The sequence below is a fragment of the Schistocerca americana genome, chromosome 2 (assembly GCF_021461395.2).
Source record: "Schistocerca americana isolate TAMUIC-IGC-003095 chromosome 2, iqSchAmer2.1, whole genome shotgun sequence".
Classification (NCBI taxonomy): Eukaryota; Metazoa; Arthropoda; class Insecta; order Orthoptera; family Acrididae; genus Schistocerca; species Schistocerca americana.
The window spans coordinates 784541127-784555080 of record NC_060120.1 but is presented as its reverse complement, the minus strand read 5'-3'; the positions used below and the strand labels follow the sequence as shown (position 1 = coordinate 784555080).

The 13954-nt window shown below is 35.6% G+C and overlaps 1 protein-coding gene across 2 annotated transcripts in view; it reads left to right on the top strand.

Annotated features, from left to right (window-relative positions):
• Window positions 1-13748, top strand: part of LOC124595210 (rap1 GTPase-activating protein 1) — a 143996-nt gene extending 130248 nt beyond the window's left edge. The window contains exons 5-10 of one of the 2 annotated variants that reach the window (XM_047133850.1): window positions 213-339; window positions 2023-2188; window positions 3151-3324; window positions 6414-6511; window positions 11861-12068; window positions 12357-13748. In XM_047133850.1, the coding sequence (XP_046989806.1) occupies window positions 213-339; window positions 2023-2188; window positions 3151-3324; window positions 6414-6511; window positions 11861-12068; window positions 12357-12497 (914 nt within the window). In that variant the 3' untranslated portion in view covers window positions 12498-13748. Of the gene's footprint in view, window positions 1-212; window positions 340-2022; window positions 2189-3150; window positions 3427-6413; window positions 6512-11860; window positions 12069-12356 lie in introns of both variants that reach the window. The other variant, XM_047133849.1, reaches the window with a different exon arrangement.
• Window positions 13749-13954: the final 206 nt, after the last annotated feature.

Sequence of the window (13954 nt, the reverse complement as noted above, 5' to 3'; positions counted from 1 at the left end):
AATGGTAATACAAGCTAAAACTCTCATAATTTATTGAGAGATCTTATGCCACTTGGATAATGAATATTTGAATTTGGTAATCAGCCTCAAGAACTAATATTATATTACATTTACTAAATGCAACACTATTATAAATGCTTCATGTAAATGCAGCTGGAATAGATATTTAAATGTAAATGGAGTAAAATGCAGCATTGTTATCTTTGTTTCAGGTAATGACATAGTTGCAATAGTATTCCAGGAGTCCAATACACCATTTTCTCCAGATATGATTGCTTCACATTTCCTACATGCATATATTGTTGTGCAGGTATTGGATCCCAACAGCCCAAATACTAGGTGAGGCCATTTAAAGATTTTTATTTCATTATATGGTGCTGTAAATGTGTTTCATCAAATAAGTTCTGTTAAAACAACTGAACATTTCCTTTTGAAAGATCGTCCTTTACACGTATGAGGTGTGAGCAAAAAATAACTGTTTTTTTTTTTTTAATTTTTTGTGCTTTAAAATTTGATTTTCAATTTTTCTTATTTTATTGGTACATATTTTCCTAATGTATGACTGCATTTTCAGCTGTTTTGAATATTTCTTTAATTGTTGACAGTGTTGTGTTTTTGAGTGCCCAGCAAATTTTTACTTGTGAAAAAGATGGATCAAATAATTTGCATTAAATTTTGCTTAAAATACGGAATAACGTTCAGCACTGCAATCAAAATATTGAGTGTGGTTTTTGGCGAATCTATTATGAGTAAGACAAGAATTTACGAAGGCCTTAAAAAAAGAAAAACCACAAAGAGGGTCGAGAAGACGTAGAAGACAACAACTGCCCTAGCACATCAATTACTGATGACAATGTGGAATAAGTAAAGAAACATGGTTCTGGAAAATAGTTACATCACCATCAGAGAGGTTGTTGATGCTGTTGGCATATCCTCTAGCTCATGCCAAACATATAGGTGTGAAATATGTAGTAGCAAAGTTTATTTTGAAATTGTTGAGTTTTGACCAAAAATGACAATGCATAGACATCACTTAGGAATTGCTGAATGAGATCGACAGTGATCCAGAGCTTCTACAGATTGTAACAGGTGACAAAACATGATGTCAAAACCAAGGCCCAATTGTACCAGTGTGAACTGCCTAAAGAGCCAAGGGTGAAAAAGGTGACAATTTGATCACATATGAAGGTTCTTCTCATTGTTTTCTTCAATTACAGTGTGATAGTGTATCATGAGTTCCTGCCTTATGGTTATACAGTCAATAAGAAAAACTACCTGGAAGTTATGTGCTATTTGCATGAAGCAATGTGAAGAAAACAACTAGAACTGCAGCAAAACCACTCATGGAAATTGCACAATCATAATGCTCCCTTTCACATCTCAGTGCTTGTTCGTGATTTCTTGGTAAAAAACAAAACTGTTACATTGTCTCGGACACCTTATTTGCCAGACATGGCCCCCTGCGAATTCCTTCTAATCCTGAGACTGAAGGGAACCATGAAAGGACATTGCTTTTCCAGCATTGATAAAATAAAAACTGAACTGCTGAAGGAGATGAACAACATAATGAAAATTGAGTCTCATAAGTGTTTCCAAGATTGGAAAAAGTGGTGGCACAAGTGTGTTATATGTGATGGGGATATCTCTGAAAGTGAAAAAGTTGATGTTGATGAATAAATAAAGATTCTTTAAAAAGAACAGAAATTCCTATTCATATTTGATCACAACTCGTACACAGAACGTTTCTAGATACCTACTGGCTTGAGGCTCTATTTCTTAGCATATAGAATTTTTCTAATGTTTTTATGATCTCTTTGATGAGTGTTTGATCACTGTGTTCATATACCCACAATTGTTGATTGCAGCTCCCGCCCTCCCCCCCCCCCCCCCCCCCCCAAAAAAAAAGTGGTGGGAGACACTAGACAATCTGAATAAATTCAGTTATCAATTGCTTAGTTCATAGTATGAAAACATTACCTTAATCTATGATAAAATACTTTACTCAGTCACATTTCTTTGCAGGTACAAAGTTAGTGTCACAGCCAGAGATGATGTACCCTTCTTTGGACCAACTTTACCAAGCCCAGCTGTTTTTAAGAAGGGACCAGAATTCAAGGAATTTCTCCTTACTAAGCTGATAAATGCAGAGAATGCTTGCTACAAGGCAGAAAAATTTGCAAAACTTGAGGTGAGAACAATTTTTCAGAAAAGCCCAAATTTCCATTGTACATTGTACACACACAGGTGTTTAGTATTTCACAAAGTATTAAATCTTTCAGATTTTAGCATTATGGTATTGAATGTAGTCTGACTAAGTATAAGAGTTTTTGTTGATGCATTATGTGGAGGTAAAGGAGGAACAATACTGCCAAAAATAAATAACTGGGAGTTGCAGTGTCCATCATTTACTGCACCTGCAAGGGTGCTACTTGCTGGAACAATGGCTGACATAACTGAGGATGCTCAGTGTTCTTTACAATCTAGATTCAGTTGAGATTACACCTGTATCATTTTTTGTTTACTTCTTAACTGTGGCATTAGAAACGACATTGAAGGCATATAATGTAATTAGGTGGATGCAGAATGAGTATTAAACAAGTTGCCACCCACCGCAGGCTTTGGTAAGGCACTGGAGATTAATGAATCTATTGCGGAATGGCTTCCTAAGACAGTGCTGGCTGAGAATTGAATATAGTATTTTTCGTGATAAGAGACAAGGAACTACACTGACAATTGGCATTGTATTACACAATCATCCATAAAGGAAAAGACACCAAAAATAGGGGGGCGGGGGGGTCATAGGTGGAAACAAGGCTTTACTGACATTAAGGGGAGAATAAATGGGTTTTCGCTTTCTCTGTTTAAGTTTTGTTTCTTCACCAAATTCCTCTCTTCTGCCAGGAAAAGCTGGTGTTTCACGTGATTATCTGTGTGTGTTTGACTCTCTTGCCTGTTGGTGAGCAGAATTGTTGCCCCATCTACATGTGGACAATGTGTGACTAAAGAAATTAAAAAAGATAAAAGGTAAAGACAATTAATGTAATTTTTTTAAGAGGAATATTGTACTTTCCCCAACATGTAAAATTTTCTTTGAAACCACAAATTTCTTTTAACATTTAGGTCAAAAGTAACAAGTATTGTCTTTTGCAGCTGCGAACCAGATCTTCACTACTGCAGGCACTGACAGACAAGCTGCGTGAAAAGACACGAGAGTTCCTCGGAGCAGAAGAGTCACCGACATCAGCACCCGACACCCCAAAGTCTGATGGGGGTGGAGCAGGCAGCCGTTTCATCGACACTGTGCGCAAGGCGTTGATCGCCAGGGTGCGTAGCCAGAGTGTCGATAATAACCTGATCACGGCCGGGTACAAGAAGCAGACAGTGTCGCAACCACCACCCTCGATACCCGAGACGGCCACACCTTTGGTGAGCCAAAGAGCACTATGGTGACGGAACAGGCTTGGCTGCACTAACCCTCATACTGTAACCCTAAATATAGACATCCTCATCTCAAATTACTAATGTGGTCTAGTAAATGTAATGAAACTAAGTAACAAGCATGTTTTTTTTCTTTCAAAATAATCCTTTTTTTTGTGTCAAGAAATTTAAATCTTCAGGAGTGCCTTTGTATTTTTCTAATAAAGAGAGAAAATAAAATGCAGTTTTGTAATAAATATTCTGCAGTTTAAATAATACCTAAAAATCTTTTGTTTTTGCATGACCTACTGAGAAGCCCTTATAGGTAGAAACAGATCCTAATGTATTTGTTTATAATACTAACAACATAAATGAAGCATGTTGAATAACTTCTGCAAACTTGGAAGAACTTAACTTAAAACTAAACTTGATTAATTTAAATTTGATTAATCAATAAACTGTTGCACCACCATAATAATCACAGATATGAAAGTCATATAGAATCAACAATAATCACCATAATTGAGACCCTTTGTATTTTGGGTATCAAAAAGACGCAAAGTTTCTCATTAATTTGGTGCACCTCAAAGAGCCTGAAATGACAGTTGTAGCAAACATTTTGTTACAATACAGGAAATTCAAATATGCTACATGAGATATATGGATCATTAGGGAGTCTTTTCCTCCCCCCCCCCCCCCCAAAAAAAAAAAATATCTTATGGTGTCACCAGTCTAAAGGTCACATTCCTTACTACATGTGCAAGTTGTAACTATGTGGCTTCCTGTACATGAATAATGACAGATTGAATAACATGTTTAGTCGTTTCAGTCAACAGTTCCAGACAATGTTGCTGGATATTGTTTTAATCTGTTGTCTGAGATAAACCTACATATACTTTTCTGCACATTATGTGCATAGTCTGGCAGTTTACAGCCAGAACAGGAATTGCAAGTGAAAACTTGTATGTATTGTGGAGTTGGGTAACACAAGTCTATTGCCCCTAATTCACTGCAAATAAGGTTTAACAACTGAGGTAAAAGATCTCTGAACAAAACAGCAGTAGTTTTAAAGCTCATTTGATGATAAAATCCCTGTGGCATATATACTAATCTACTTTCTCACAGTTTGTATCATTAGTTACAAGTGTTTCTCCATGTCAGCAATTTTATATGTATAACTGTTTTGTTACCAAACACTTCTGTTTTGAAAGACGTTTTGAGACAAATATGGACCACCACGGAAATGAAATGGAAAATTAGGCTGTTTACTGCAATCTGTATTTCACGTAACAGCTGATTAACTAAGCCATATCATCAGCTACGAGAATAATTATTCCTTGGTCTAGTGAAACTGAAATTCCTTGCAGGTGTATTTTTTAACTATTATTTTGATGTTTGTTTCATGTATGTAAAATCAATTTCAAAACAATGTTGTCTAATCTTCAAGTAACTGTTAGGGGTGCTCCATGAAACTTACGCCGTCATGTCCAACACCCTCCACTCTGTGCTGTGGCAGATGCATTACAGGTGACTCCCTTGACAGAATGAGAGTTACAGTGCTTGTGGCATTTGATTCCTGAAGAATGCCTGACAGGTACTTGAAAATGAAACAATATTGTCTTGAAACTGATTGTACTTACATGAAATGAATATCACAATAAAATAAAAACTACAGCTACTTGGAAATTTACTTTCATTGGAATAAAGAAATTACAACTGAGAGTCTTTGGGCACATAATATGTTGCCTACGCCACATAAAAAAAACATTCCTTGGGTACTGTGTTATTTACTAGTTATGAATGTTGGCAAGGTATGGATCAGCAATTAAAATATTTTAGTATGTATGAAATTGACAAACTAGCTGTCTGTACTATGTTAATAATCCCAATCAGTACAGATGAATAATGTGGGAAGCCCCATGTATCCTAGAATTACAGCTTCAACACAATATTTTCACATTTTTTCATAAAAAAGTTAATATGATGTGAAGATTATGCAAGTTCTACAATGGCAGTAACTTATTATAGGAAATTGTTTTTACCATCTATGAAATATTTCCCAATTGGAACTGTGGTATAATTTGCCTGTTGAAAACAACTTATTCAAACTTGGCTGAGCTGCTTCATTGCATGCTTCTGTTGCACATGTGATGATTCTGTCCTCAGTCACAATCCATACAAAATGCATGTTTCCATATCAGTATGTATCAGACATGTGCTAATTGTCACTTTCTGTTGGCTAAACTGGAAACAAATTAGATAACCGAATAGCCACAAGTACATGAAACTACTCATTGAACTAATATGCTTTCAGGATTCGCAAAATGGAATTTCCAAATATTATATGCAGTAGAATATTTCTGAGTTGCAAAATTTAATTTGTATTTTATTATTTAGCATGGCCTATCTTGCACTAAGTTTAGTTTTGATAAGTAGATTTCACATAGAATATTATATCCCTTTTCAATTTTTGTGATTTGGAATGCATGCAGCATGACTTTTGCTAATTTTGCAATATGCAGGAGGTATCTAAGAAGCAAGGTAGAAACTGTAGGAACCTTTTTTTCCATACTTGGGGAGAATGTCCTCCATGTAAGCTGACTGTAATGAAAATTAATGGATCTGAATTACACAGATGGTGCAGTCTGCTCTGTAATGATCATACTGATGAAAGGAGTTCTGCATTAATGACTTTACTTCTTGGATTCCTCTACTTTAATTTTTATTCTGTCTTATTGGATACAACAGAGTGCCTGAAAATGATGCTTTACAATAATTTACTTTTTTATTTTTTTAATTAAAAAATGCACTCTTATATTTTCACAGCCAATGTTATGCTGCACAGCTTTCATAATTTTTGGCATTGTTGCAATTTACACATGAGAGAGCACAGTAAAGAAAATACACTCAAGACTAAATAGAACAGCACCAAATATTTATATTTTTGGAATAGATAATTATGCCTGGGTATGATGTTTGTGTATTTCTGTCCACAGAGTGGACGGTCTATTGCAAAAGGAAGTGGTGGTGGCAAGAAGAGTATACCCTCATCTCCAGTGTCAAGTCCAGACATTCAAGGACACAGACCAACGAGGTACAAACTTACTCGATTATACTGATAAAATATGTTTTTAAAATTATAGTTAATCTGGTTCTGCTGCAGTTGTGTTCTTCGTTTCAAAGACTGGTTGAAAATAGCACTCCATACTAGTCTCTCTTGTAAAAGTCTCTTCATCTCTGTATAACTATTGCAGTCTACATCCACTTGTACCTGATCACTGCAGTGAAATGCTTGTGCCACCTCCTCCACTCCCACCTCCCTCACACATCCTTCCATTATCAAATTATCATCCCTTGATGCCTCAGCAAGTGTTTTATCAATCTAGTGCTTCTTTTAGTGAAATTATGCCGTACATTTCTTAGCTCCCTGATTTTTTTCAGTATTTCTTCATTAATTATCCAATCTATGCATCTTCTGTAGCACCAATTTCAAAAACTATTTGTTTCTTGTCTGTACTGTCCATTGTCTACTTCTCACCTTCTGCATAAGACTATGATACAAACAAATATTTTCATGAAACATTTCCAAACATTTAAATTTATATTAGGTGTTGACATTTTGTCGTTTTCAAAAACAATTTTCCCGGTAATACCAGTATGCATTTCCTCTCCTCTTTATTTCAGTGACCATTAGTTATTTTGCAGCCAGAATGCAGAAATTTGTCTGTTACTTTTAGAGCCTGGTTTCCAAATTTAGTTTCATCAGCATGACTGATTTAATTCAGTTACAATCTGTCACACTTGTTTTACTTTTGTTGATGTCCATTTGAGAACTTAAGGTCAGTGTGGATGTGGACATCTTCAGTAATAATAAAATCTTATGATATTTAATATGTAATATCACACATGTGATGAAAATTACAATAGCCTACTACAGACCATGTTTTCTTTTATTAAGCATTTCAAGGCTGTTGATCCACACTGGAAAAAAATTCTTCGTGCAATAATACTTACTTTTATGGTTAAAAGTTAACAGCTAGTGCAGTATTATGGTTCTCATGTATTTTACATGCAATCAATAATAATAGATATTATTGTTTTAAGTCATTATTATTACCTGTTCTGGACTGAACATCTTCCTCTGGGCTCGAGAGGGCAGATGCACTGTTGAAATATGTAAGGGTTCAATATGGCAACATTACTTTCTTCTAACTTTCCTGGACAGTTACACATTCCACCTGTTTCCTTCACACCAGCAACTACCATATGTCATAGTCATATTTGTATCATTTGCATTAACAGCTATCAATTATGCAATTACCAAAAGCTGCCAAAAAGTGATGCAAAGACTACTGTATGACACTCCACATGGTGGAGTCATTTTACGTATGACATAAATAACATGTGGCAGTGAATCCCTCAACATTTCCCATAAATATATTTACAAGCACCTGCTGCAATGCTTACTACACTGAGAACTGTAGCATGTTAACCTGATGTAGTATTATTGTGAATTAATGTACATTTGGTAAAGAAACCACATTACAAACATTGACAGTATGTAGTATGTGACAACTTGTTATGGATTCATTTGACTTCCAGTACTGTGGAAATGTTTCATGCAAAAATCCACAAAATCAGTTTCAGTAATTTTGACAGAAACTGTAACTTAACATATGTGTCGATAATATGAGAGGCTATGTCGTGTCTAAATGTGGTCATAATCAGCCTCTCCATTCTTAGCTAATGGGATGTATATTACAAGGTTGGACTTCAGCAAATCAAAATTCTGGCAAAGAGCAAGCCTGCCATCAGACTGCTGGGTTACCAAATGGATTAAAGTGATTAAAAAAAATTAATTTGTAGGTGCAGACAAAAGACTTGCCGTTGTTGATAAAGTGCTTGCGGATTTAGTGGTGACAGTATTTCTCTTATTTGCACAGACCTCTTCTTATAGCCTCTTTTCAAGATACTATCCACTTCCATTCTACTGGTTTTCCACGTCCTTAGCTGACTGACAGAATACAGAATTATAGTGTTATCAGCAAACCAAAAGTTTCTGTTTCTTTCCCATGAACTACAAATACCCTTTCCAAATGTCTGCTAGATACTTGATTTTTATTGCGCAGTGTTTTTTCATCCACTACAGCATAAACACAGGGTTCGGATGATGGTGAACTGTCTAATGGCACAAAAGATACACTACCATGAAACTTTCAGAGATGCGTAATATCCAAAAAACACATAACATACCTTACCTTGCAAAATTGTTGTTTATTAATGCAGTAATCTGTAAGTTTATTGTATTAATTGTGGAGTACACAGTGATACGAAATTATTTTTCTGTTGAACTCCCAACTGGTACTTGGTGGTTACAGTTAAATTATTTCTATTTATCTTCCATTTTTTTCCCCTAAAAATAGTAAAGAAATTCACGTCAAGAGATAGTTTGCCAGTACTTAGCCACAGGTAACACATTTCTGTCAAGGTAATGGAAACACACAAAAATAAATAACAACACACTTAGCTTTTGCAATTAAAGGTTTTATACTAAGAGAGGAGAGAAAGGCACTGATGGGGGGAGATTGAACAGAATGGGGTTAAGGCAATTGTGGAGAACATTTATTAGAGTGATGTGCCACAAGTATTTAATTGGTGATGGTATGTATGTATGGAACACTACATTGTATGGTAGTGAGCCATAGACAGTGGGAAAACTGTAATGGAAGGGAATTGAAGCATTTGAGATGTGGTGATACAGAAGAATGTTGAAAATTAGGTGGACTGATATATAAGGAATGAGGTGGTTTTCCACAGACTCAGTGATGGAAGGAATGTATGGAAAATACTGACAAGATGAAGGTACAGGATGATAGGAGATGCATTGAGACACCAGGGAATAACTCCCATGGTACTAGAGAGAGAGAGTAGCGAAGGTTAAAAACTGCAAAGGAAGACAGAGATTGGAATACATCCAGCAAGTAATTGACGATTTAGGATGCAAGTGCTACTCTGTGATGAAGGGATTGGTTCAGTAGAAGAATTTGTGGTGGGCTGCATCAAACCAGTCAGATGACTGATGTCAGTAGCAAGAATAACAATTTATGGCAATTCTTCCAATTTAATGTAATGTGTTTACTTTTTTCTATGTGTGTATGCTATATCTATCTAAACAGCATTGTCTAAATCAGAGCAGTGATTGAGGAGTAGTGATCTAAACTAATTTGCAATAATTTAAAGAAATAATCAGAAAGTAAATGAAGAAGTTAGGTGCACACATGGAGTTCTGTTCTTATTTAGTGGTTGTTATCAAGCTGTGAAGAAAAGGAACTCTGAAATAAAACAACAATCATACATGCCTCTTCATTGGGTTGATAAAGCTACCACATGCTGTGTACCCTCTGTTCAAGCCCATCTGAAATATTCCCATTTTTGTTACCTGCTGATATTGTCCTAGGTCCCACTGACCACACCAGCTTCTGCAAAGACATTTCTTTTGTATGTGTGCTTATTGCTGAACATCTCATTAAACAGAAAATCAGCACCCATAGGGATGCCAGGAGGCAGAAAAGTGGGTAACGGCCTTCATCAACACAGAGATATTTCCTTGTATGGCCTGTGCTGTTAATCACTGAGTTACACATTCGTCCCAACAGCTTCTGGGTTCCACTTTCATACTTTCAGCATATATTTTACCTATAAGTATAAAAATCAGACAATTGTTATGGTGTTAATATCCGAACCTTTAGCAAAAGACCTAATCTTTTTATATATTTACTTCAAAAAGCACATGTTAGAATGATAACAATGGCTTCCAAATTCAACAAGATGTATTTTCTGCTAGTATTTCCTTGGTTAATGGAGAATTAACTTTCCAAAGGTCTGCAAACTGTCAGTCCAGTCCTCTTCAGCATGTTCACCATCTGGAGCAACTGTGAAACAGAACTGTTGAGTTTCCTGTAACTGTTGTATTCCCTCACAAATACATTTTCAGTAAGTACTTTTAACTTCATGCCATTGACCTGCATCCTACTACTTGCAAGTCACACAGTTTTCAGCAGGGTGAGGATACCAAAGAACAATTTTTTCCACTTCAGGAGTTGCTATTCTTCCTTTGTCACTTGTTGCCTTGATGTTTGAGGTAAACATGTCTGTTCAGATGTGATGTACGATACAGCTACACAGCTTATCCCTCTAGTCTTCTCTTTTCAGAATTATCTGAAAGTCTCAAGTACCATTCTTGGCCTGGAGAGATCAACCAATCTGTAAATGGGCTGTGATTTTCTGAACTACCAACTACCTTATTATATGGTTCATGTATTTTAGAATGTTTGCACAACAGTACTTGTTGTTTGCACCACCCCAGTGATAACCTCATCATGTACCAGGCAATACACACAACTGATTTTTTACTGCTCTCTTCAGCAAGATACCACTATAAAGGAATGCACACAGCCAGTGCAATTGTGTAGATAAAAAGATATGATACCCTATTGTGAATCATATCCTGTGACACAATAGATATTACATTGACATCTACTTCATCACCAGGTGATGAATTCATCCACAAAATTGCATTCACATTCAGAACTTTCTCTGTGGAAATGTGTTCTACCACACTGGTTGTTTCTTGTCACTGACTTGACTTCAGCACTCACTGACCTTTTGCACTGTCTAAATTACTTTCACTCACTGTCCCACTTGAAAGATTCCTTTGGCTTCTAATAATTGATCAAGTTTTCAAATGTTTGATTTCACTAGAAATTCGTGATCATTTGTGCTCTTGTGGTACTCCACTTAAGCTGGAGTTCTCAGTGACTTTCCTACTTAATCCATTAATAGCCAGAATTACCTAAGTGGCTTAAATATTGTATACCATCTTATCCTCAAAATACTGACTAATCTCAGGGACATCTGTTGCTGCATTTGCCTTTTATTCGTTCATTTATCCATTTATAAATCAAGATCCATAAATCTCACTATGGGAGAGAATCTACAGGGATTTTGAATGCATAAAAATATGAATTGAGGGAAAGTAGCTGTTAGCAGCTTGTCTAGGAACTTCAGAAAGTTAACTTTTTATCAGTTTTAGTTTGACAGCTGGTGCCAGGTAAGCTGTAACTTCTCCATTGCTATTTGACTGTGATATGTGGGATGACTTTATTGGTAATCATAATTCAGTTTATGGCCATGTTAAAGACAAGTTCAGTTACTTTGAACATGTTTTGTGATGAGTAAAAGACTGATTTTGGAGACCAGGAAATGGGAAGAAGGTGTTGATTAATGTAGTTTGGATATGAAACTTATGCTTTTTCAGCAGAGAAAATAAAAGCCTGATAATATGCTATTTCATAATAATGAAATAATTGTGATCAGACCTCTTCATTCTGTAGTTGTGTTTCTTTATAACTGTGGTTATAAATAATGTTCTCTCTTTCTTCAGGGTTACAATGTCAGAAAGTGATGATTCCTCACTGAATAGTGTGGACTTAGATGCAGCAGTATATGTGGATAGTGACACTGGGCTAGAGAGCATGTCATCTGCAGAAACACCCCACAAGGCATGTAGTCTTTGTGTTGAGGGAGAAGCCCTGCGGCAGGAAGTTTCTCGCCTCAAATGTGACAAACTTGATCTCCTCCAACAGAATGTTGTGAGTAGAAATGAAATATTTTTTGAATTGAGACGCCATTATTCAGTTACTTCATTTGTCAGAACAAAAATGAAAGTTAATATTCTACTTTTTATTTACCCTTGATAAATTTTGATGATGTTAAAGTAGATTTGTGCAGTGCAGTGTGACTTTCCTATTTAAAGCAAAAACAGCATGCTCCTAAGATGAAATACTGTTTCAGTTTATTATTTGTTGCATTAATTTTTTAAAATTTCTTTCAGCTTGTGTGTGTAGCAGATTTTATTAACTTGAATTCAAATCTTTCAGACACGTCAGAGAGACATCAAACGGCTGAAGGAGAAGGAAATTCAGCTCCAGACAGACCTAGCAGCAGCTTCCAAGGAAATATCACGTCTGAGGGAACTATTGAAAAATTATGGTACAGGAGGTGATGGTTCTCCCGTGTAATGGAAAAAATTTGCTGTAGGCAGTGAATGAAAGCTACATTAATTAACAGTCTGTGACACAACCTACAAAGTAGCAGGTGTCTAGATTTCACCCTATAGATTCCATCATCCCTTCTGTGGAGTGTAACTTGATGTAATTATTCTGACTGTGAATAAGAGGAAGAGCGAAAATATTGTAGAGTGCCTGTGTATATGAATGAGCAAAAGAATGCCTGTTTAATTTTTTTATAGGTGAAAACCGCTATGAATGGATGCACGTATCAATGAGTGAGTGAGCATGTGTTTAGCTGCGCATTGAAAAACAAATTTGTGCTATATTTGTACCTTGAACGTCATTGTGAGCCCCCTCTTTACTGCCTCGAGATTATACTGGTGTAATTTAGACTTTAACAGTCCTTTTTACCTTCTGAAGCACTGCCAATGCTAATAAGAATAATATATTTCACTTTCATATCAAAACTCAGTAATACAAATTTATTTAACTCAAGTGGCAGTGTTTTGTTTTAAATTGTGTTTTACTTTTATTAGACCATGTAATGAAATACTGTGTAATGAAATATGAATTCTTACAGAGCAGATTGATTGATTGTTTTTGAATTTGTATCTTTAAGTTTTATCATGGGCATTGTTGTATGTACAAAAGCTTAATATATAGGACAATGACTTCAGCAGCCCTGTGGAAACTGTCAAATTAGACTCCTTCAAAGTAGATGAGCTGAATTAGCAGTCAGTGTATTCATACATATTTATTACTTGTGTTCTAACACTATCATCAGACACTTTCATCTTTATTCACAACTGATGTTATTTATAGCAATTATATTTTATACCTAGTTTTTCATTCTTTGTACAGGAAATATGTAATTTTTATGACATATTTTGTTAGTGTATAAATAACACCTCTCAGCGTAATGTTTGCACCACTGAAAGTAATTAATGAAATGTACCAAAGCTAACATTCCTCAGTTTCACTAAATGTCTCGCTTATTGGTGTAAATAAATAGTTTAAGGACAGCGAGAAGAGAGGAAAGATCAGTTGTCATGCTGCTGTTAGTTTTCTTCATGGAAATACCAAAAATTAAAGTAATTACATTCTGTAGGTGTGTATAGATGATCTGCAGAATACTTAGTGTTAATGTTGTCAGAAAAGGACTCTCTGTATGACTTAAAATATTACTTGGATGGCATAGCATTCTTTGTATATTGCACATGTAAATATAAGAAATTAAATTATCCACAAACCTTAAAATGACTCATGTTTTTAAATTGCTAGTACTCACATATTACACTATTATCCTGTTCCTTTCTGTCTTCTTTTTGTTAATATAACAATTTTCTCCATAATCTCCATTATTTCAGAACTAATTTGCGTAAAGCAGGTGTTATGGAGACATTTTTTCAAACACTGATGAGATCTGTTTCCTGTAATCTCTGTTTTGGCAGGTTGAGGATGGCCAC